General features: G+C 44.3%; 1 protein-coding gene across 9 annotated transcripts in view; it reads left to right on the top strand.

The window, feature by feature from the left end:
- Positions 1-25969, top strand: part of DOCK9 (dedicator of cytokinesis 9) — a 1161971-nt gene that overhangs the window by 531671 nt on the left and 604331 nt on the right. For all 9 annotated transcript variants that reach the window (XM_078657525.1, XM_078657521.1, XM_078657523.1 and 6 more), the window contains exon 6: positions 15687-15782. In XM_078657525.1, coding sequence (XP_078513651.1) covers positions 15687-15782 — 96 coding nt within the window. The remainder of the gene's footprint in view (positions 1-15686; positions 15783-25969) is intronic.

Raw genomic sequence — 25969 nt, 5'->3', positions numbered from 1 at the left:
AGAAAAAGGCCAAAAACACAGTCCGTAATTGAAGAAAACGGGCTGATGGAAATACATTATGTGTCCCCCCCCCCCCTCCCGTAATCGGAGCAAAAGTCCAGGCTTACCTTCGGAGATAGATCAATAGAAAGTCTGCAGCTCCAGCCGTTCGCCGAATAGGCAAAAAATGGCTATGACGGGCTGCAGACACGGCGCCGGTTAAATATCTTCACTAGCGCGCCTTAATTCAACCAGTCCTGCGCTGCCATCAGCTCTTTGCTGGCATGTGAGGAGTGGGAGGGCGGGGGCTGCCTGCGCATGCGCGCCACTCTTCAGTTTCGTTTTGACGAGCGCGAGCCCAGAGAAGAGAAGTGCCGCATGAAGTCCCGGGTCCCAGGAGGGGGCCCGGGTGAAGTCCAGCGGGGAGACTGCGGGGCCACATGCCTATGGGGAGAGCTCCGCTTCTTGGTAGAGTGGCGGAGGAGCTCGAGTGCTCTGCGGGGCTCCCTTGGCAGATGGTGCGAGTCCGACTCCGGTGAGGTAGGTAGGTGTGTGTGTGTGTGTGTGTGTGTGTGTGTGTGTGTGTGTGTGTGCCCGCCCGCCCGCTTCTAACAGAAAGCGAAACCGCGCACAGACTGCAAGCAGCCAGAGGCGCGGTCAAAACTGACTAGGAAAAAGCGCGCGTCCGACTGTTGTCCACATTCCCAAATACGGCTCACAATAGGTCTGAAGCAGACACAATCAATGCTTACGCATTGAATGTAGGTCTGCTCGACCTAAAAAACCTCAGTTAGACCCCGGGTTTTCCTTTATTATTGGGTTTGGCTGGGTCAATAAAAAAATCTAACAAGCATTTACAATGCAATAGGTCTCGCAGCATTAAAGTTTGAGCTATTGCCATTGTATATTACAATGTGTTGCATTAATTTGTTATCAAACTCTGAATTGTTTTATAAAGATTGATTGCAAACTGTCAAATGTTGCTGAATAGTAAGCAACGTTGTGAATAATATTGTTTTCTAGTCATCCTTGGGTACCAGAGTACTTCACTTGAGGCAGAGATATTATCTTTAGACTACAGGTGCCGGTGCCACTTGAGCTAGAAACAGGGCCAGCCACTCACTACTCTGCACTCACTACTCTGCACTCACTACTCTGCACACACTCGGCACTCACTACTCTGCACACTCACTCTGCACTCACTACTCTGCACACTCACTCTGCACTCACTACTCTGCACACTCACTCTGCACTCACTACTCACTACACTGCACTCACTACTCTGCACTCACTACTCACTACTCTGCACTCACTACTCACTACTCTGCACTCACTACTCTGCACTCACTACTCTGCACACTCACTACTCTGCACTCACTACTCTGCACACTCACTCTGCAGTCACTACTCTGCAGTCACTACTCTGCAGTCACTACTCTGCACACTCACTCTGCACACTCACTCTGCACACTCACTCTGCACACTCACTCTGCACACTCACTCTGCACACTCACTCTGAAATGGAAATGTACAAGTTGTAAAGTAGCTCAAGGAAGAGATACAAATGGATAAACTCTAAGAATCACTGGGGCTCATGTAAAACCCTCCAATACCTACGGGTCCAGTTTGTGCTATATAAAACTGCCCAAAAAACAACAACAAAACAGGCGGACACGGGGACAACTCGATGCCTGTCAATGTGAGTGAGACTCGCGAGGATTTGTTTGCCTTCCTTTCTTTGTGGCAATTTACCCGCCTGTCCCTTTGGAGTGCAACCTGCCGCTCCATTCTACCCGCATGGCAATCAGGGGACATTCACATCCCTACTGTCTCGTGGGTACATGTGCTCTCTGCACTTCTGCCCCGTCCCAGGCCCCCCACCCTGCACTGCTCCTCTTGTCTGAGCGGTGCCACGATCACCTTGCCTTCCTGTACCCTCCCTCTTCCTCCCAGCTGTCCTCTCCACTCCCTCCCCCTCCCGCGAGGAAGGCTCGGGTTTCAATCCTGAGCTCCGAGTCCCTGCTGCGCCGGAGGGAGGGAGGGAAGGTCCGGATAGTGTGCGGGGAAAGCCCGGCACGCCGAGGGCGCCCTGACGGCCACGGGGACAGACCGGTGCGCGGGGAGGAGGAAGCCAGGGTTCACCGAGTGGGGGCACGGAGAGCGCCCAGCGGGCACTTCTTGTACCAAGCGCGGAGTCCGGAACAGGAACTCTGCGACTCCCGGCACGCCGGGGAGTTTCTGGGGCACGAGGAAGGGGAAGCCCGGACCGGCAGTGGCGGAGTAGAGCCTCAGACTGGACCCTACAGACGACGGGGGGGCCTTGGGACATGTGAAGATGGCTGAGAGGTAAGCGCAGGTCTGTCTGTCCGGGGACGAAGCAGGTCCCGTGGCAGAAAGTGAGGGGGAGGGATCGGTCACTGCTAGGCACAGTCGTACTCTCTCTCCAGGCACACCACGAGGGGAATCGTAGGGGAAACAACTTGAAACTTTAGACACATGCAATGTAAATAAATTTACTTACCTTCATCTGCAATTTCACGAACCATGTGTATGCGCATGCGTGTGTGCTTCACAGGAGACAGCGCCTGGCCGCAGCGCTCGTTCGCGTGCGCGTGGCACTTTCAAATCGCCTCCAAGGCGATGCGCGCGGCCAGGACTGTCTCCTGGGAAGCTCACATGCCAACAATAGGGGCTCGGCGGAGACGCGCTTCGCGCGGCTAGCCGAGACCTAATAAAAAAAAGTGATTATTTGGGGGTGTAACTGTATGCTTGAGTTCACATCCATTGTATTGGTGCAAAGGAGAGAGCATGTATGTATGTTTGTGTTGGTTACCATAGCCGTCCAATTTCAGGTTCTACCCCTGGCCAGACGTGTGTTTATGAGCGTGGAAAATCCACTCAGGAATATATTACGGTGTCAGACGTAGGGGAACCCAGAGATATAACTCATATAATTTAAGTTGCAGAAGCTTTCATTTGCATCACTTATAACTTACTTTTACCACATTTGGCACATTCACATTTACCTCAACTTGTAAATGTAATATTGTTTAAGGATCTATCCAGTAAAATAATGGATGTTGTGGATTACGCTTCTAAGATCACATAACCATAGTTGTATAGAAAAAAAGTATAATTCTAACAAAAAAATTCCTTTGAAGAGACGTTATGGTACCAATATAGATCCAAGCAATAATAGACATTTGCCAGTTTTGATTTGCCGTGCGGTCATAACGCAGCCCCACAATCATAAACATTTAATTTCAAATAGTACAATTAATGACCAGATTGATAACTTCTTATAGGGTGCATGTCAGAATATAGACTACAAATATATTGTGTTAGAAAAATAATGTAGGAAAAGTATCAACATCCATACTATCGACAAGAAAATTATGGATATACACGTATCGTTTTACTATTCTTAATTCCACATCTATGTAACCTGAAGATAGATATATATCTTCAAGTTTTCAACTTACGTAAAGATGGAGTTGACTTTTTTCCATAGTAATTTTGTAGCATCATGTATACCTGCTTTTCTAGTGATATCTCCTTCCCTGTGATACTATCAGTGGCCTTATCAATGTCACATTGGACTTTTCGATGTCACTATTGGCATTGCTTGAAATCTGGCATTACTTGACAAAGCCTCCATTTCCACAGACAACCAAAAGATGTTCTCACAGACATTTTACATGGTCCAAAAGTGTCATCATAATCCCAAATCACAAAGACTGTCATATTCCTCAACGTGTAATTATTTGTCCAATGCATGTTGTCACATGCAGATTTGAATCTCCCTTGGGCAGTAGCACTGTGCCACCCTATTCCTCATTGAAAAAAAATCAGACTGTTGTGGTATGTATTCCTGCATAGCGGAGGCTTGTGTCACAAGCCCTCTGGTACGTGCACTCCATATTTTTCATGCAAGGTGCTCCCCAAGAGAGTATTTGACTCTGCTCAAAATTGGGTTCACTCATCGTGGCTGACATTTTAACAAACAGGACTACAAGCCCCATGTCCAGCCTGTCATAACGAACGATTGGAGGCAATAGACTTATTCTCGTGCAGTACAATCATATGTCCTGCTCCCCCACATTTGGAGGGCTACCTACCGCCTAACTTTTCCAAATCCATGAAGTTTGTCTTGACTGTTCCCTCACTTCCATCTGAATGCAAGGTGTTTGGATAGTTTGTTGCTTGTAAATGGAAAGTTGCAGTGCTCCAGCCTGATTTTCCCCATGTATCTTTATTGTCTACTTTGTAACATACCTTTAGACAGTGTAAGCCTTTAGGAAACTGTTTCCTCTTGACTTCCTTCTATTAACTGCACTGCCTCTTCCTCTCCCCAGTGGCGGCTCCTCCGCTAGGGCGGAAGAGCGTTTTCCACTGCCAGGAAGCAGCGAAAGAAATGAGAGAAAAAAAAATGATAACGCAATGGGGAGTGGTAGAACACTTCTGTGTGCAATTACTGTTTGGACGGCCCTCTTGGGCCACCTAAAACAGTCATGTGCACTTCCCTTTTCTCCATGCAGGCTGCATTATTATAGCCTGCATGGATGGAGAATATGCCCACCTCTCCAGCCTCTGGCTGAATGCCATGTCACTTCTCTCAGACCAGTCACAATGCTGCATTGCAGCATTGTGATTGGTTACGGGGAGCATGGGAGCCCTGGTGCTTCCTGCTTCCTCACAAGAAGCCAGGAAGAGGACGGACTGGAACACAGGAGAGGTAGCGGTGGCCGGCCAGGAGGTAAGTGATTTTTTTTCCCCGACTCCCCTTTGCCCCCACAAGCCCCTTCACCCCCTCCCGCCCCACTGCTGCTTCTAGGCTGCAGCCGTGACTGCTCTCCCCATCCTGCACAGATCATTGTAGCTAGGTGGCAGTGTGTCGGCTGGGTGAACAAAACATTTAGTACATCACGGAAGGACTCTTTTTGCCATCTCATTGAACCTAGCAATCCATGTTCATATACGTTTGTTATCTGAACAAATGGAGATGTGCTGCCAGTCCATCCAGTGCTGGCATTAGGGCGGTGTGACTAGTGCTGCTGCACTGGGTGCCAAGCATGAGGGGTGTCCATTACATGACAGGCTGAGGCGAGATAAGAGTAGCCTGAAGAGATCTTTGTTGCCAGCCTTTTAAGGCAATAATAGCAATGGTGGTTACTGTTGATAACTCTGATGGTTAATGCTATTGGTGGAGAAATATGTGATTTGTCTAGTCAAAGTTTTGATTCGTGATAAAGTGGCATAGTGCTTAATTTGTAAAATATGAAGTGCAGGTGCTGAAATGTTTCTCGGAGGCCACACCTACTTTTTTCTGGCTCCACCCACTTACTATATTAGCTCCACCCACATCTTCAACTGGCACTGCTAAAAGTCAGGTGTAATACCTGATCTGAATTTCAGAAAGGGAGCTCAGGCCAGAATGCATAGAAATGTCACACATAAGCACCAATGCAATAAACCATGGAAATGTGTGTGTCACACATAAGCATCCATTCCAGGCCATAAACCATGGAAATGTCGCACATAAGCACCAATGCCAGAAAGCATGGAAATCTCACACATAAGTACTCAGACAAGGAAGCTTGCAAACGTCACACATAGGCTCCCAGGCCAGAAAGCATGAAAATGTCAAAGAAAGGCTCCCAAGCCTGTGGCACTGGAACAATTTTCAGAGTGTTGGGGCTGCCCTCAATGTTACGTCACTGAAGAAATCATAAGATTGTGAAAAATCTAAACATCACAGTAAAGACAAACATAGCAAATGAGCCTTGTCCATTCCGATGGAGGTGGTGAGGGTTTGGTTAGGTATGTTGCAGTGGAGCATTTTGAAGCCCACTGCTTGTTGTGGTGTTGGTAAACTGTATGAACCAAATCTTTCCACAATCCTAAACTCACCAACCCCAAGTGTCTCAACTTCCTGCTCTATCCAGTACTGTGGTAGAATTCCAGCATATCGGCTGATGCTTTGGACAGCTGAGTAGCTACCAGACATTGCCAGTTGTTATTTGTTAATGATATGCATGTAGGAATAGGCTAGCTCTATGAAACAGAAGTGAAGCAAAGTTAGTCCTGTGAGCAAGGCAGTTTGTGTAAGGACCCTAATCCTGCAGTCACATTCAGTTTGTTTACTTTGGTACCTCTAGGGCTTGGCACTTTAACTTCAGGCAATCTCAGAAATGGACTGGCGAGGTGAGCTCAGCTGCCCTCCCTCGAAATGGGGAAACCTCACTTACTCAGATCGTAAAAACAGACCCGTGCCTTGGGTTAAGCAAGGCCTCAAGGGAACTTTGCAGGCAGCATGTGGTAATAAGGAAGTGAAGAAAGTAAAGGCATAAATAAACATTATTAAGCCCCAGGTATTTCCTTAGTAGGCACATACTGCAGCTCTGCCGGCCTCCGCCATAAATAAAAACAAGTCATTTTTAGGAAAAATAAATCCGCATGAACTTCTCAAGAAAGCCAGTGGCACGAAGATTCTAGTGGACGGGCCGCCTCTTTTAATCAAATGCTTAGGTGATGCCCTAACCGCGCGATATGGATTGCTTCGAAGTTCAAATTAAATTAATGGAGGACACTGCGAGGGCGGCTGATGCTGACCTACTCCGGTCACTTGTTTTTGCACATAATCTTTAATACATACTAAGGCACAGCACAATTACACTACAAATTTACAAGCACAAAGCATCGCACGCTGCACACTTCAAGAGCCTTTAAGATTATGGGCTCATTCATTAGGTGTGCAACTAGGTACTTACTGGTAGAAAAAAAGGCAACCAGTTTATTTAACATCCTGCTTTTCATGATACTCGAGGAAGCTGTTGCTAAAAGTCTTCCAAGGCAGTGCAAGCAGGAACCTCAACCGGTCGGTCTATAGGCCTCTCACTGATCTTTTAATATAAGAACCTAAATATTTGGATGTATCCTAAAGCTCTCAACTGCTCAAATGTCAGGCAATGGAGCCATGGCCGTCACGCATCACCCACAGTTAGAGGTTCTAATTTCCTGTCTGTGCCATCCCCAAAATGGGAATTCCAGCCAGGACTGCCAGAGCAGCGAGACAGGATGATGGCACCTGTACTGGATGGCATTGCACTGGTCCAGGATGCTAGTGCCTGTGAACTTATGATGTGGGGGAAAACACCATTTTGGAAAGGAAACCTGATCTTTGTGATACAGATAATAATACATTCCTTCCCATCCTAAGGCTTTCCATTCAGTTATTCAATCATTCATAGGCACAGGCTAGAGGTAGATTGCATTAATGTGCATGGGTGATAGGCAATTGAGGATTTGCATTTCTAAGGATCGGCCAGGGGGATATTTACTTTTGTAGCAGTCGGTTGTTGAAAATGTCTTTAAGTGCACTTTTTAATTGTTGCAAATTAGGCTGCAAAATTTCCATTACTGCCTCAAATTGATGTAATGTGGCCCCAATATTGCAAGTTGGCCTCTGCCTACTTAAGTTTTGTGACACTGTGGAACTGCGGTCTGTAGGCGAGTAGTAAGCATGGACTAGAGTAAGGCCTGCAGGCAGCTTGTCAATAGAAGCTATTTCTATTCCCTACTAACGGACTAGAAAACTCTCAAAAGTGTGCATTTGCTCTTTTGAAATGTATTTTTCAAAATGGTCCAAGGTGCCAAGGATGTGGCCCCTGTGCACTAGAAACTCCCTAACTTTCTTATTAGATCATTTAATGGGATCGTTGGTAATCCAGTGGGATATTCTTGAAAATGGACATTTAACACAAAATAAGTGTTCGTAGCAAATCATCATGGGAGGCTCACTAACAAACTCACAAAGACTAGGCACCTGTCAAACCTTTCTAAGTCTATTTTCATTACACATTTATTAAATGTATTACTTTCTCTGTAGATATTATATTTTCGCCAGTTTCACATTTTGAAGTACCTGCCTTCGTGCACTGACGTGTATCATTTGTTCAATTGTTTAAAAAACCTGTTCATAAGATCAGTTTTCCGCGTTAATTATTGCTACAATATGCATGCTAACATTGCTAAACTTGTATTCTCTAGTATGAGCTCCACTGCAAAGATAAGTAGGCACGGAGTGCTTTCGCCTGCTGTGTACTCACAATGCACAAGTACTGTGTCTGTGCTGCATTTAAACCATGCTCAGTCAGTCGCATGCTTGCAAACTTTTTGCAAGAAGTGCTTTCACAAAGGTGGGGGCGGACTGCCGGTGCGTGCACTGTCCTTGCACAAGGTTTCAACTTTAAAGCCTAGAATCAGCCTAGAATATGTCCGGCCAGGACTCAGGAGGACTGCCAGTAATCAGGATGCCACCAAGCATTTGAGCGAGTCGCGAGTGAGGGCAAACTATTCTTTAATAAAAATTCTTTTGGATGCGCTCAAGTTGATTATTCCAGTGAAGGTGTGTGTGATGTGACGCCTCGGAAATTCGGACGGAGCATTATTTTACAGTTCATGGTTTGATTTTAGTAAACTAATACAGACGCATACAAAACATAATTGTTAGTTTTGTACCCTGATGGAAGTTAGAGGGGATGCCTCTGCTTGCCTATCCTTCAGACAAAGCCCGGGGTTACTTGGAGCACCTTGTTGACCGTGAGACGATGATTACCATACATGAGAAAGTGAAACCAAACTGTGGGAATCTAATTCGTGCGTGGCTGCGCGCCATGTTTGGACAAAACCAGTGTGCCAGGGGCTTTTAACCTAAACACCAGTACTGTGGCGCTGACAGGAAGTCGGTGTACAGCTAAGGGCGGTACACTGACATCTGAATCTGAATCACATCCTATTAATCGTATCTGGTATGAATGATATCTTATAGAGCCGCCGGAGGCAAGCTGCCTGCCTGCCTGCCTCCCTCCCACCACGCCGGCGATCTGACAACCGGACCGTCACGCCACCACGCTCCCAAAAAGAAAACTGCGTTGGTTTGGGCACGCCAGGAGCAGTATATTATAGGAATTGCAATGGCATTACTAGTTAGTTAGCTTAGTTGGCTACGCCTTTTAGTAGTACTGAGTTTGTTTACTCCTTAACTTCTTACCGTTACTCTCGTGGTGGGCCGGCCGGCACTGCCTTTAATAACTGAGTGATGATTACCAGTGATTAGGCGGTCTGGTGCCTGCGACAGTACTGTACTGCTGGCTGATCGATGCCTGCATAGCACAGGCTGCCCTTCCCTCAATGTTATCTTCGGCCGGCCGGGTCGGGACTGCTCTGGCTGACTTCAACGCGACAATGACTCGTGGTGATCTGCGGTGGTAATGCTGGCTCATGGTAATGTAGAGAAAATCTGCGCATGCACGCTACTACGCGCACAGCCAGCCCCTACCCCCATCACAACCAAATCAATCAGTGTCAGTGTGTGTGTCCTGCCTGCCCCCCCCACCTGCAAGTGGAAACAGTGCAAACTGACTGAATTTGAACTAAGGGCCGTGGCCGCGCCGCCTTGTTCAACATAATATTTATTATTATTAATGTATTTAAATCTTATCTTGGACTCAGCCTCCGGGCAGGCTAAGTTACTAAGAAGTCTCACAGCCGCCCGCAACACTGTTAACTGCCGTCAGTTACTCGCGAGGCGCGAAAAACACGCTGCGAGTACAGTAAGGTAAATTTGATAAAACATCAAGATGTGACTTGAGTTCCAGATACATAGACCCGGCCCTGATAATTATGTGCCGGTGCTAACCACCGGAAAGCACCGGCACAAATGGATCATAGATGCGCTTTTATGTAGATAGCTCAGAGAGTTGCTGCTTTTGTCATTGAGATACTTTTGTTACTCTGTGTTCAGAATTGACACTCCTAATATAGAACATTGGGCTATAATTTGGCATTAAAGCGCTGTATTCAAATTGCAAGACATCGGTTTAGAACCTAATATTTTTTTCCTCAATCTTTGGTCATTCTAAGGTAGTTTAAAAGGGTTTCTACGGGTAGTAAGCAATGCAATGTTAATAATATGACACCCCAATCATTGTGTTATGTTTCAAATCCTGAATATATAAGGCAGGTTTACTAACACTTTGAGGCTGGTTTGAATCACAAAAGTGAGGCACACCTGGTACAAGTGTTTTGGGGGTTTCCTTGGCAGCTCGAATTCAGAATTGCATTGGAGAGTACAACTAAATTACCATAAAGTAGTACATTGCACTACTTCTCGTCAGTGGTGGCGTACAATGGGTGGTACATGGATGTACCCATGCACCCACCCATGAATTTTGGCTATTTTTGGTAGAAAGGGATTTGCGTAAAAAAATTATGCCTCCTCGAGGCCGGCATAAATTTGGACGGGGTGTATTTTCTCCAGATCTTTCCAACTTTGCATGTGTGCTGCACTGTAAAGCCCACATGCAAAGTGCTAAAGTGTTAAGCTAAGTCAAGGCATAGAATTGTGTGCTGCAGGGGTACCCTTCCACTATAAAACCTATGCTTGACATTATGCATACACCCTTGCACTATGTTGCAGAGGTGTGTACATTGGCATAAGGCAGCCTAATGTACACCAGCACCAGATGAAAGGTCAACAGCACCATATCGCAGTAGATATTGTTCGGCTGTGCTCTCTCCTTTTAATGCAGTGCAGTACAACAACTTGGTCACTGCACTGCTTGATACGTAATAAAGCTGCCCATTTGGTTCTGCAGCACAAACACTCTTAACATATAATGCCTACCAGTATGGGAATGTTTTTCACAACGTCTTAAGTAACAATCCCTATACAGTGACTTATACACTAGTGTGACTCATTGTCTCTGTATATGTTTTTGATGTAAAGTGCTCTGAGACTGCACTGGGATAGGTGGCATTCCAAAATAAATGCGAGAGAAGCTAAGCAGAGATGGGAGACACCATTAGAGGTGATAGTGATGGAGTCTGTGAAGAAGGACTTTGGTTGCCAGCCAAGATTATTGCACCAGGTGCCACCTACGCTAAAAGCAGCCAAGGGTACATCCCATGTGTCCACCATCTCTCTTCATAAGAGAAGTGGCACTTGAGCATGAGAGAGATAAAATTGGAATGCTAGCATTAAGAGATGCCTGTCATCACCCATGGAAATGAGTGGACTATAAAAGAAGGGAAATGCACTAGGACCTAATTGTGTACCTTCAGAATGTCCAGTGCTGCACCATATGGACTGTGTAGTTGGTCAGCCACAATCTGCCACTGTTTCGGCCCTGTGAACCCAGAAGGACGTTAACCTTTTTACTTCATGGAAGTTCTGTCACTAACCCAGTCAAAGGATAGGAATAGTCCCATCCATGTAGAACGGACCAGACAAGAGGATAGACGGAAAATACCCTCCTGGTACTGGGAACTAAATGTAAAGAAGAGATACTACTCAGTGTGCTGAGAACCATCCTTATTTATTTGAAATTTTAAAGACCAATGTGCTTCAGATAATGGCTTTAGACTGCTGCCTGGGAGAGGTGTTTACCTGGGATTGGAGGACCACTGCCACTATTGTGTCCAGCTGAAGACTATGCTTATTTCAAGAGATTCCTAGTTACCCCTGAGTTTCTGATCTCCAGAGAATTGGATTAGCAACATATTAAACAAGCATTGATTGGCCTAACCAATAGGTCTCGCCTTTGGGACCTTTTGGCTTTGGCAGTTGTTTTTTGCGGGTCTGTAGAGTTTAGAGACACACACTGAGCTGCATCTTTAGACAATGCTACATAGACAACACTGCCCCTCCTATTAAAAGGAGCAGGGCAGGAAAGATGTTATTAAGCACTTCAACACACCAATAGGGGTAACAAGTGTTATATAAATGCAAACCTTTTTCCCTCTTCTATCCCTCCGCTATCCTTCTCAATACAAATACCTGATTAATATCCACCACTCAAATTACTTTCACTATACTAATAGTGGAGTAGTGTGGCTCACTGGTTAGAGGCGGCAGACCCGAGAGCAGAGGACGGCCCGGGACCAGGGTTCGATTCCCGACGCGGCAGGTTTCTGGACCAGGGTCAGCGGACTCGATAATTCTCTCGCCTCGGTGCCCACTCTGATCAGCGATCACACTCGGCAACTCTGGGCACTAGCTTGCCTCATCTTCACTAACGGCCCCACCAGACCGCCGGGGATGCCTGGTCTCACCCTGGAGATACCCATTAAGGGACCATCTCTCAGGGAAGCCAGGAAGGGTTTCGCAGCGGTCGAAGCGCGGAGGTACCCCTTCGGGAGTGATTCCAGCGCTATATAAGCACATAATTAATTAATTAATTAATTCACCCCTAATCCTTATGGGTTCCGGAGGAGCGTGCTACTCACCAAGAAAGTGCTTCAACACCCCATTAGGGCTAACAAGCGCCATATAAATACGAACCTTTTCCCCGCTTCTATCCCTCCGCTATTCTTCTGAATTTAAATAACTGACTAACCTATCCACCACTCAAATTACTTTCCTATTTCACTATACTAATTCAACACTAATCCTTCTTGGGTTCTGGAGTAGCGTGCTACCTGCCCAAAAAAGCGCTTCAACACCTCATCAGGGGTAACAAGCACTTTATAAAGGCAAACCTTTTTCCCTCTTCAACCCCTCCGCTATCCTTCTGAATCCAAATAACTGACTAACCTGTCCACCACTCAAATTTCTTTCATATTTCACTATACTAATTCAACACTAATCCTTCTTGGGTTCCGGAGTAGTGTGCTACTCGCCGAAAAAGCGCTTCAACGCCTCCTCAGGGGTAGTAAGCTCTATATAAAAGCAATTACAATACAGTGCAGTCCCTTTTTCAGGCTTAACCCCTCCAATGCTTATGACGGAACGGGTCCGTCATCAGCGCCAGTTGGGCTGTGCTGATGACGGAACCGTTCCGTCATGACCACACCCGTTTTTCGAATCTTCAGCACAGCGCGAAAATTCGCGCCGCGCTGAAGAGGTTAACAGACGTGGATGCGGTTTTAAAACATGCTGAGACGCAATGTTTTGTTTATGTCAATGAAGCACCTCCATGGAAATTGTTCAGCCATTTTAGCGGAGCACGCTATCACAGGTAGAACGAGCTGTTTTCAGTGGCTAACAGCAACTCTTACATAGTGAGTACAAACACTTCTGTATTTCCATTTCAACAGTTACCAGACTTACTTAGATGCTGTTCATAAAAAAGCAACTTTCGAACTGACAGAGTCTTAAAAACCAATTACTTGACCAACTTTAAATGAGTACCTCAGACGGTGCCATTAAAATTTAAACCCTTTCATCTGCAGGTAGCATATACATCTCCGCAGCAGACACACTGACCCTCTGAGCTACATAGACAGTACTACCCCTGGTATTAAACGGAGCCGGACAGGAATATTGTTATTAATATTCCTGTTTTTGCTCTGAACAGATGCGGATGCAGCTTTAAAACACACCGAGGCGCAGAGTTTTGTTTGTCAATTAAGCGCCGACATGGACATTGTTCAGCCACAGTATATCGAAGCACGTTCTCACATGACACGGAGCAGTGACTGTTGCAAGCCAGGAAATGTAGTCAGTAGCAAATTGTTTTCAGAACCTCTGATGCCCATAGCTTACTGTTTCTGCTAGCTATTATAATACGCATCACACCAACAAACAGTGTGACGCATGTTCTACTCAACTTTTTTATTGGTTTTTCAAAGTTTGCGTTGGTGAACGAATAGCACAATAAAACAATGTTTAGAAATTGCTGTACTTCCTGAAAAAAACAACAACAAAGAAAAAAATAATGGATGCCCCAATGCAAACTTTGAAAAAGGTTTTATTTTTTGGCTGGGATTCCAACTTTGTGATCAGGTTGCTGATGCGTATTTTGATCCAGGTTGCTTTCCGAATTTCAAAATAAAGTTTAATTCATTTTTCAAAACACGCGTAGGGTGTGCTCCTTTCTTTGTTGAAAGAGCTAATATAAGAAATCCAGAGTAATGTTTCAAATGCAAAAAAACATGAATGCTAAAAAAAAGTTTACATCATCACGATAAGGAAGAAAAACTTCCAACAAGACGGGCAGAAAGCAACCCCAAAAAAATTGTGTACAGACATGCAACAAAGAGAAAGGATACAAGTGATAGGCCCCTGCTCTGTGGGAGGGGGCAAAATACCAAAAGGAGGGCCAAAAAAGACACATTAGCCATAGATAAGAAAGATTTTAAGAAGGACACAAGACGCAATGAATGAAAAGCGATGGGCGAGCTAAAAGCCCACAGAGTAGATACAGCATGTCTCAAAGAGACAGTGCTTGCGCTGCCTAGATTAGACCCAAAACAGGCTATTATATTACAAATGAATTTCATTATGTTCTCCGGAGTTTCTTTCCTATACCAGAAAAGATCATGTGTGTGTTTGGAATGTCTCATACGTTGTGGAAAAGTGTAATTATATGCCACAGCAGCAATTTTACTGATGTCTTGAATGTTTTTTTGTAGTTGTATGTAGGTCAAACTCGACCCAAAGGTATTGAGTGCTTAACATGAGCACTGTTTACACTACACCAGGCCACATTGTATTTTTTTTTTCAGGCACAGGGAGATTAAATCATTTGATGATTAATATGACTTCAACCATGTCTGCCAGCAGTACTGACAGGATATTGCCTGTGCATTGCCCACATCCATGTTTTGTGGGTGCTTCTTACACACCAAGTCCTATATATGTATGTTTTACTTTGTACAGCAGACAGGATGGATATGCATTCATTTTATATTTCTCGCTTCTGATGTGACACAATTGAAGATAACAGCACTTTATGAAAACTGTGTGCAAAGGTGTATATTTTTTGGGTGAAACATTTCAGGAAATTCAGTGAAAAGTTCACGAGATTATGCATAATTATGCTTTCAACCTGAAATGTGGTTTGCTGGTAAGCTCATTAAATTTTTTTAAGCGAGCACACTACAAGCCCAAAATGAGCCCAACTTAGGTATCCATCTAGCGGGTGAATTGTATAACGTGAAACCAGAAAACCTTGGTCCAATTATGGCTTCCCCACTTGACCAAATTGTGTGCTCCTAGACAGATATTTTATTTTACAGAACCTTTTTTCGTTATCACATATGAAAGTACCTTCCTATATGTGAGTTCAGGATGTGCGCTACAAAAACCTGATTTATTAAGGTGAAACGCTTCTGCTTGTTAAAGAAACATCTTTTTAAATTTGAAAGAGGCTATTATAATTTCACATGATGTTTGTTGCATGATTTAGATGCCGACTATTTTCAGGGTCCGGCTCGTGCACCGACTCTCGGAGCGCATCCAGATCCTTGGCTCAGCTCTCACTGGTAATTGTTGGCTCGCCCACCTCTAGTGCCAACGTGCACAGCATGCCTTTGAGCCCCATTAGATTGGCGGGCATGCCCTCATTCGTGAATGAGATGCTGCGGCTTCGAAAGACATGTTTGGGAATGCCATTTTGTAAAGTCTTTGTAGACTGCAAGCTGATATTGACTCTGGGAAAAACCAGCATCTTTACGCTGGCCCGGTGTTGTTAGGCTCCATATGTTACATACATCTGTGTAGTGCTTACTACGATTTTTGTGGTCCTGTAGCACTTTCGTAGTACAGCCTTTGGGTTTTGTGGAACATCTGGCATTTATTTTCCAGCATATTAAGAAATCCCACAGTTCTGTCTGGGAAGTCGATTTCTGCCTTTTTTGATTAATGGACGAAATGAGAATGAAACGTTTGTTAGTAATTGTTGCATTGTTTGTTTTGTTGTCAGGACGCGGCATCCCTTGGCTCTCAGAAAGGTGGAATAACGAAACAAGGATGGCTTTACAAAGGCAACATGAACAGTGCAATCAGCGTCACCATGCGGGTAAGCACTCTTAACCTTGACTACTAGGAACTTTATACGATTCTCTCTCACAAAAAAAGCAGATGTTTCTTGTCATTTTTTTTATTAAGTGTTAAAAGTCGCACCCGATGTTTCCGGCTCACTATGCACTCACAGCATTCTCAAACGTGACACCAAAGCACCGCCCTTCCCTTTTAAATTACACAGATGTGTTAATCTTTAATTATAGATATATTCATATTTCTTTAATTTGTGCCTCATCTCAATTTGTAGTTTTGTTATGGCTTTGATATGAGCCTGTGCTGTCCGTTTTGCAATTTTTACCTCCGCACATAATTTGAGTGTCGCAATTTAAATTTTTGAAGGTTTTTTTGAGGTTACTATATTTACTTATTGGTTTAAACCATAAATTCTTTAAAGTCGTTCAAAAAGAATTCCGTGACACGTCCTACGTTGTAATGCTGGGCAGATAAATGCGGTGTTAAGGACTCTGCTGTGGCTTTTGCGACCAGTGGTAACCAGTTTACCACAGCAGGGCAGGGCGGAAAACCCCAGTCCATCTTAATTCTACAGGTGAGGCGATATCACAAGGTTTAGTTAATGTAAAAAATCCCGGTCGGGAGAAGAAAGCGTTTGGATGTTGAAATAGATGATTGTCTCTCTAACAGTGCTTTAAATGGGCAGGTACTGTCTGGCACTAAGTACCCGCACGTCTTTATTTTGGAAGGAACAGTACCTGCACTTCTCAGCACTACTGCAATACATTCAGTGGGAGTGTACCAACACTTCTCAGGAGCAAACAGGTACTCCAACTAGTGAGTACCTACACTTCTAAATTTCCAATCAAGAACTGCTCTCTAAATTGATCAGTATGTGTGTCTCGGATATTCAGTACGTGTTTCCCGGTTATAGTCTAAATTTTGTTGGTCCACCAATGATATTCACACAAACTTTTTTAACTCTTGTGACTTATTCATGCGTGTCAACTAACCTCCTTCTACAGATAATAATATTTTATCAGAATAACTCTTACGAAAATTGATTGGAGCATTACCAACAGTGTAAGATCTTTTATCCCCAGCGGGGGCTCCTCCGCTATGGCGAAGGAGAGTCGCCCCCCTGCCAGCAGAGGCAAACAAAAAATCAAATGATGATCATTTGATTTTTCGTCCTGTAGCAGAGTATTGGGGGGGGGAGGCAGGGCCACAGCACTGCAGCAGGGGGAGGAGGAGAGGTGGGCACTGCTGTCAGTGCCCTTGATGGTTTCACCGGCCTTCTTTGGACTGCCAAACCGTCATGCGCACCGACATCACTCTAACCCAGCTGTGATGCTGGGTGGAGAGACAGTGAAACAGTAAAGGTATCGGATCCTACATCTGACCAACCCGGATCTCAACAATAGGAAAAACAGAACAAGGTGGCTGGACAGGATTATTCGTGAAACAATTCCCCAGACACACAGTCAATCTGTACCATGTGACCACTGGATTTAATTTTCCAAACAAGTTTATTTTTCTTTTTTACATTTATCAGCAATTTTTTGAAACACGAGCACAAACAAAACCACTGTCAATTCAAAAGGTTCATATATACAGTATCTACAAATGCACACATTTACAAATTTACAACAAAGAATCAAACAAAAAATTGGTTAGACACACCAAAAGACAATCACATATGTATAATAATTCAAATAAATTGCAATTATATACAGTGCAGAGATTAGTCCATAAGCAAACAAACGGGCACCAGTCCTAGAGATTGAAAAAACCAAGTGACAGGCGGGGTTGAGATCGAAAACAAGCCTGCCTGTCAACGAAAGCCTGTGGTGTAATGTTAAATAGGGTTGCGAGGCTAGGATACAGAGTGGTGGTATGATTTACATCCTAGCGGCACCCTTTGTTGTAGCCACAGGGTGGTATTGTCGACGCGTTTCGAACCTAAGTATTCAAGGTTCTCTTCAGGACAGGGACTGGGAAACAGATTCTGCAAAAAAGTACAGAATTTGGTGTCAGACGTACATTAACGTACTGTAGAATGCCTACTCAGACTCTGTGAGAAGTAGAAAATATTTACCTGCACGCGGGCACAAAGATTGCCGTGGCGTAGGTATATCGTGTTCACACCTAGAAGACATATGTAAAGGTGCTCAGTGCACGGGGATTAAAAGGGTCGCACTAGGAAAGGCAAACGGTCTGTCCTAAGTATGAATCATACCTGCAATAGGCGCAGAGCAGTTCTTAAGGCGTGGTGTCAGGCTTCAGAAGCTTGCGGGTGTCAGGGCGGCTCACATTATTTTTGCGCGTGTAGGTCTAAATGGATGATACAAAATCATGTATGGAATATGTATCTCTCTAGGCATGGGTGCACAGCACAACACCCCCCCAAAAACGCCAAAATCGAATTGCGCGAGGTTCCTACCTGGCTATGCAGACCACGGGGAGGGAAGCGGCCGGTCACTGGCCTCAGTTCAGGCCGGCAGTTAAAATTGGCCCGCTGAAAAAAGAGAAACCCTTTGTGAGCGCCAGGGTCAAAAGGCAGCAGCGGAGCTGGTTACAAACCGCTGCGCATAGCAATGCTTACTTTTCTGAATGAAGTAATCAAGCCACAGTAAGGTCCGTGTTCCTCACTCTCTCCCAGGGACAAGCTGTCTGTAGGTGGAGCGCCGGGACACCAGTAGGTATTTTGAATCAAGTTCACAGTAACAGGGGGTGTGGTCAAAAAATGGAGTGAAGCCCCTAAGGAATGCTGGGATCTGTAGTTACAAACCGCTGCGCATAGCAATGCTTACTTTTCTGAATGAAGTAATCAAGCCACAGTAAGGTCCGTGTTCCTCACTCTCTCCCAGGGACAAGCTGTCTGTAGGTGGAGCGCCGGGACACCAGTAGGTCTGCATAGCCAGGTAGGAACCTCGCGCAATTCGATTTTGGCGTTTTTGGGGGGGTGTTGTGCTGTGCACCCATGCCTAGAGAGATACATATTCCATACATGATTTTGTATCATCCATTTAGACCTACACGCCTTAAGAACTGCTCTGCGCCTATTGCAGGTATGATTCATACTTAGGACAGACCGTTTGCCTTTCCTAGTGCGACCCTTTTAATCCCCGTGCACTGAGCACCTTTACATATGTCTTCTAGGTGTGAACACGATATACCTACGCCACGGCAATCTTTGTGCCCGCGTGCAGGTAAATATTTTCTACTTCTCACAGAGTCTGAGTAGGCATTCTACAGTATGTTAATGTACGTCTGACACCAAATTCTGTACTTTTTTGCAGAATCTGTTTCCCAGTCCCTGTCCTGAAGAGAACCTTGAATACTTAGGTTCGAAACGCGTCGACAATACCACCCTGTGGCTACAACAAAGGGTGCCGCTAGGATGTAAATCATACCACCACTCTGTATCCTAGCCTCGCAACCCTATTTAACATTACACCACAGGCTTTCGTTGACAGGCAGGCTTGTTTTCGATCTCAACCCCGCCTGTCACTTGGTTTTTTCAATCTCTAGGACTGGTGCCCGTTTGTTTGCTTATGGACTAATCTCTGCACTGTATATAATTGCAATTTATTTGAATTATTATACATATGTGATTGTCTTTTGGTGTGTCTAACCAATTTTTTGTTTGATTCTTTGTTGTAAATTTGTAAATGTGTGCATTTGTAGATACTGTATATATGAACCTTTTGAATTGACAGTGGTTTTGTTTGTGCTTGTGTTTCAAAAAATTGCTGATAAATGTAAAAAAGAAAAAGAAACTTGTTTGGAAAATTAAATCCAGTGGTCACATGGTACAGATTGACTGTGTGTCTGGGGAATTGTTTCACGAATAATCCTGTCCAGCCACCTTGTTCTGTTTTTCCTAGGGTGGAGAGACAAGCAGGCACTGGCTCCCAGCTCCCGATGAAAGGCAAAACAAGCCGCTCCGCCCAATCCAAACACAGCTCTCATAGGTATGAACATCCCTTTTTAGACGATCCAGGGGAGGAGCTAGGTTACGATGAAGACGATGAAGATGCCTGGGAATACAGTGGTGTATATCTCCAGGTAGTGGAATCCTTCGTTGCATACATGTGCATCGCAGTCTCTCGGGAGACAAGGGGGCCCAACCGTGGGGGAGGTAGATCATTGACTTATTCCAGTTAATGATGTAGCCAGAATAATGACGAAACAGAGTAAGGTTATGAAGTATCCTATTGATTGTACAGGCAGCAACAGATACAAACAGAAGGATGTCATCCGCATACAGAGATATCCTATCTTCCCAGTCCTCCCACCACCTCAGTACCCTGGTCAAGGGATCAAGCCTAATCCAGGTGGCCAGGAGCTCCAGGGCTGAGCAAAAATCAACTGGGAGAGGGGGCAGTCTTGTCTCATTCCACGCTGAAGCTCGAATGTTAGGGATGTGCCCTCGTCTACCTTCACTTGGGCCAGAGGGACCGTGTAAAGTAATTGCACGCATAGCAGGAAGCGCGGCCCGAAGCCCATCCTGGTCAGGACTTCAAACATGTATGGCCACTCTATAGTTTTGAATGCCATATGGCGTCCATTGAGAACACAGGGACATTTTCATGCAATTGAGCCACTCTACCAAGGACTCTGTGCAAGCAGCACAGCAAGAAACCAGATTGATCTGGGTGAATTAATGTATAGACTATCTAGATTTACCGAGAGACTAATATTTTTGTCAGGATCTTAACTTATGTGTTTAATAACGAAATTGGCCTATAAAATGCACATTCCTAATAGGGCTTGCTCTCTTTATGTATGATAACTGTAGTTCCCAATCTCTGGTCCCTGGGAAAGGAGCCTTTGTCCTGGCTTCCCATGAACATGTGGATGGGTAAACCATTGGAGCTACTGCTTTGCCTAAGTTCAGGTCGCGGACTGCCTGGGCTATCTCACTGCGGTATTTTCTTGTTCTAATATCGCTGTATCTGACAATGGAACATCAGTAAGCAGTTCGTGTCATTCTTCCGCTGTCAAGGTAAGCGCCAGGGAGTACTTCTGTGTGCGATAAGTTGCAAAGGTGTGTGCTATTTACTTGGAAGTTTGAGTAAATCAGGATTACTAGTTGAGAGTGTCGAACTGTAGAAGCAGGCATTGGCAATCAGTGCTTAATTTGAGCCGGTGAGGGGCACTGACATTTATTTTTGGGGACTGGCACACATTTTCCATATCAGATATTTACTGCGTGCAAGAGAAGGAAGAACGCACAAATCGGAAAGAGGCAGGAAAAAAAAGACAGCAAAACCCTCACAAACAGTATCCTACAAAAGCGAGAAAAGGGGGCAGGGAGTCTCTGACAGATTAAAGACTACCCCCCCTAGTATTCGGCCTGCCAATGTTTAATTGCGTCAGCCACCGGCATTTGAGCCGAGCTTCAAACAACCAACTCTTTCTTTCACTAATTTAGCTCTGGTGCCAATAATAGGGCATTAGCATAATCCAGGTGTGGACCAACAAGCTCTTCAGGTGGAATAAACATGTAGCAGAAACCTTAACTACTAGGTTTGAACAGTAGTTAATCAATAAAGAAGGCACCTAAATGTCTCACTAATTGGGAGGGAGTAGAACGTTTTCTTACACCATCTGACCATCAGAATGGTTCCAGATAGAGGGGTAACATCTGAGGACAATCACCTCCGTTTATCAGTGTTCACCCTCTGAGGCAATTATGTTTCATCGTGAAAGCCGTAGATGCGAAGCAAGTTTGAAAGTTATTACATGCCAATTCGGCATTCCCATTGCATGAGTGACTGACTTTCTGAAGGAGAAAACCCAAACAGTCAACCTAGGTCCGTTCAAATCTCAGACCACTACGGTTTCAAAGGGCATACCCCAGGGCTCATGCCTAAGCCCCACCTTATTTAACATTTATGTCACCCCACTCTCGTCACTTCTGAGAAATATGGGGTTCATACCAATATCCTACGCTGACACACAACCACTCCTCTCCTTTGACAAAAGCACCACAAACATCGAGGCCACCTTCGCAGAGGGCATGAAAACCATCACGGAATGGATGAGCAACAACTTACTTCAGTTGAATGCAGAAAAAACTGAAATCATGCTATTCAAAGATGCAACAACTAGATGGCCACCCAACTGGTGGCCCGATAAACTGGGCCCAGCCCCGTCCCCAAAACAAGTGGTTAAAAACCTAGAGGTCCAAATTGACCACAAACTAAGCCTGTAGGAACATGCTACTGCAACCACTAGGGCATGTTTCCATGTATTAAGCCTGCTTTGCAGAGTCTTCCCCCTTCTCCCATCCTCCACACGTAAAAGCCTTGTACAAGCATTGGTCCTAAGCCGCCTGGACTACTGCAGTGCCCTGCTGATCTCAGCCAAGGAAACCTCTCTGAACAGACTGCAAGTAGTCCAGAATGTGGCTGCCCGCTTAGTGACCAGGGCTCCCTCCAGAACAACTTCACTCTCCCTTCTCAAAAAACTACACTGGCTGCCCATTCGCAAAATAGTTAAATTCAAGGTTTGCTGCATGGTGTTTAAAGCCTTAAATAATATGGGACCCAGATACCTGTCAGACAAGCTGGTCAGATACACCCTCCTAGAACCCTCCATTGGGATGCAAAGATCTCCTCGTCTTACAGCGCATAAAACTAACCAGATTGGGAGGCAAATCCTTTTCTTACCTAGCCCCCCAACTTTGGAACCAACTACCCAGGAACATCCGTCTATGTACCAACTTTCTGTCGTTCCGAAAAAAGTTAAAAGCTTCACTGTTCTGATCCACCTACTCTGGCTGTCCCCAAGACCTGCTACAGCGCGGAGATACCCGACTGGGGTGATTCATGCGCTCTATAAATGATATAACTAAATAACTAAAATTAGTGTCAGCTGAGTGTAATCAATGTAACGCATGTAGGACTTCTCAAAAGGATCTTATAAGCGTGGCCAGAGAAACCAAGTTGAAATTTAAGTGTAGCATGTGTATGACTTTCGGCAGGAACCCCACAGAACACCACATGACAACTGGATAGAGGAGGCAGGCTACAGTAAGGAAGGAAGAAATCTAGCTAGATGCCCTTCCTCTCATATCTGTCGCATGCGGCCTCTCTAAGAGGACTGCATTGATCGTGGTATTTAAGGCCGCAGAAAGATAGAGTAGGATCAAATCTGCTTTGCCACCCTAATCCAAAATCATTTGCAGTTAATCCAGTACGGATACCAAGGCAACATTAGATTAAAGAAATGGTTGAAATCCTGCCTGTCCCGCATCTAATTGTGAATTTGATTTTCAGCAATAGAGGAAGAAACTTGGGCATTGGCTTTTCTTTCGACTCGATCTTATTATTAAAAGGTAACGAAGAGATAGGTCAATTGTTATTGAGTATGGTTGTGTCTAATACGGTTGCTACAATAATTGTACCAGCCATGCCCTTTTCCAATCTGCAGGAGTCGTAGCTGAAGCTAACGAAGAGTTATCTAGAATTCAAATCCCCGGTGCAGTACAAAAGCAACCATTCAAAGAATATAGGCAGAACAGTGGTCACCAGGCCATCTAGAATAGCCCTCCTTAATGAACTAGGCAGTGCGCTCTGGAGTCAAAGGACTACATGCATGCAATCTAGTCAGAAGGATTATAGACCCCACTGCAAACCACAAAATCCCCACTAGACTCTAAAGAATCGTAACTAGAAAGCATTTTGCCTTTAAAGATGGCAGATAGAGCCTCGCAGAAGCTCACAGATGGAGAAGTAGACATCAAGTGCTCTGAGGGTTGGAGAATTCATTAACAATTGTAAACCTCTCCTGTGAAGGATTAGAGGCATTAGTCAGGTGCGAAAAATAGTGCTGTGCCCGAGCTTGTCTTAGCTCCTTTTATAGTCTTATAAGGCTTGAGAATATTTGACCATGGCAGCATTACAATAATTAACACATAAGGCTTGTTGTTGTGACTTACAAGCACAGTTAGATTCTGATAATTAATTGGTGTACTAAGGGGCTGAGGTCTGACACAGTGGGGAATAGACTTTTCAAAGGGAGCATGCTAAAACTAAAAGGCCTAATTAAATATCAATAGACAACTATTTGCACCATAGACGGCATAGTCACCTCTGTCAAAATTTGCAAGAAAGGCCAGAAAACTTTAAAAGTCCTTTGCTACTTCCTTCTGGTGTGTTCCAGGCCAAGTATTATAGTGCAAAGCTTCATGGAAGGTACCCATTCCCAGGTGGAAATCATTTACTGGAGTGAATGGCAAGATTTCCTGGCTGCATCAATAAGGATGGTGCCTGGGAAATATAAGTGTTCAAGTTCCCTCCCAATCTTTTCGTCGGAAATTTCTAGACAGCCTAGTAAATTCTGCACACTGTTACTGTAAAAGTTTATATAAACATTTTAACATAAATTTGAAAGAACATTTCTTATCTGAAGGTAGTCTGATCCAGAATTGCAAACAGCAGTGAGACTTCATCTTACTTGGTGGTCAGGGTAAGGTGCTTTGACATCTGGAAAGGATTTTCGATTTCATTGGGGAAGTCCTAGAGCCAGCAGAGGTGGCTCACAGTCAAGTATTTTATCTAAAATCTTGAAAGGAGATTGCCGTAGCCAAGGTCCTAGTTCTGAAACAATTGAAAAGAAAAAAACAAAGGTGCATCAGTGGCTCACAAAACAAGCTACAGGTTGAACATTTTTTAAAATTAAGTGGTTACTTTTGAAAGGGAACGGGATTTCAGAATTCCATACTTGTGTGTTTTTTCAATCCGGAAATATGGAAAGTTATAAGTATCTGGGGGTACAACTAGACAAGCGCCTAAACTTCGCAACACATCTGAATGCCATCGAAAAGAAGGGGATTGCCTTGTTAAACGCTTTCAGCAATTTAGCAACTAAACTTAGAGGCCCTATGTTCAATCCGCTCTTAAACTTAATGAAAGCAAAGTTACTGCCAACAATATCTTACGGGAGCGTATTACATCATGGGAAGAGTGCACAGCTTATAGAAAAAATACAAACAAAAATCTACAAGTGTGTATTTGGTTTGCCAATTAATGCATCACCCGCACAAGTGCGACTTGAATTTGGCCTGCAATCCCAAGTTCTGCAAAAAAAATATGAGACTGTCAAATTTTGGTATGATGTCTGGATGAACCAGGAAATAGAGATTTATCGTGCCATGTGGGAAGCAATACACAATAGTCCTAATTCCCAGTATGCCAAATTCCTAAAACTCTCTTTAGAAACAACTGAATTGGCCCCACTTTGGGAAACTAGGTTCCCGGTATCATTGTTCAAACAAATAGTAAAGAACGCGGCCAGCAGGCACTCGTTACTTAACGATAAGACATCTTTGAGTCATCGTGAACATGTCTGGATGACAATACAATCATATAAAAAGCTGGTACCGGCTGCATATCTACAACTTGCCTTCTCAGCGCATATCAAATCGAGATACCTTACATTGAGGATGGGTAACCTTCCAACAAATTTTGATCAACCTAAATGGCGGATGCAAGAAAATAAAGGGTGTGAACTCTGTGGAGCAAGAAAACAAGACTTAATCCATCTGATCTGCATCTGCCCCGCCATGAATTTGGAACGCCGGAGCAGACTAAGGGTGAAGTTCAATGAAATTGGAATACGTACCTGTCGATCTGCTATTATACAAACACTGTGTTCCGTGGACCCTCAACTTATTTGCGGAGCAGTCAAATTCATAACTAAATTCTAGAAAAAGAGAGGAACTTTGGTAAAGTCCTAATTTACATTGTGAACTAGTACATTAAACACGAACGCTCTCCCTGTCCCAGATATGGCAAGTTTTAAACAAGAGATTGTTTTTTTTAATACATTTTATGACTCATCACCTGTTCATTTGCAGTCTAATGTTCATCTTCTACTTTTTAAACATTCAGGTATTTTATACTTTTGTAATGGTTTTTATTAACTGTACAATAAAGTTTATCTATCTATCACGACCAAAGCAAAATTAATTCACTAGATCAGGCAAAAATACCAAGGGGGATGATCAGCTTAACTTTTTTTTAAAATATGTTTTTATTAACAAAAGATCCGTGGCAGACAGGTAAACAGCAATTACATATAGTACTTGCAAGTTGCGTTCAGCACCGTACAGGGTACAGCGGTCAGAAAACAGACAATTTTTGATTAGTTACGATAGTCCCAACTTAAAAAAAAAATGTTGTAATAGAAGCCTGTCAAACAAAGCCCTAGCAAATC

Source organism: Lissotriton helveticus, chromosome 8 (assembly GCF_964261635.1).
Source record: "Lissotriton helveticus chromosome 8, aLisHel1.1, whole genome shotgun sequence".
NCBI lineage: Eukaryota > Metazoa > Chordata > Amphibia > Caudata > Salamandridae > Lissotriton > Lissotriton helveticus.
This window is presented reverse-complemented; position numbering and strand designations above follow the sequence as displayed.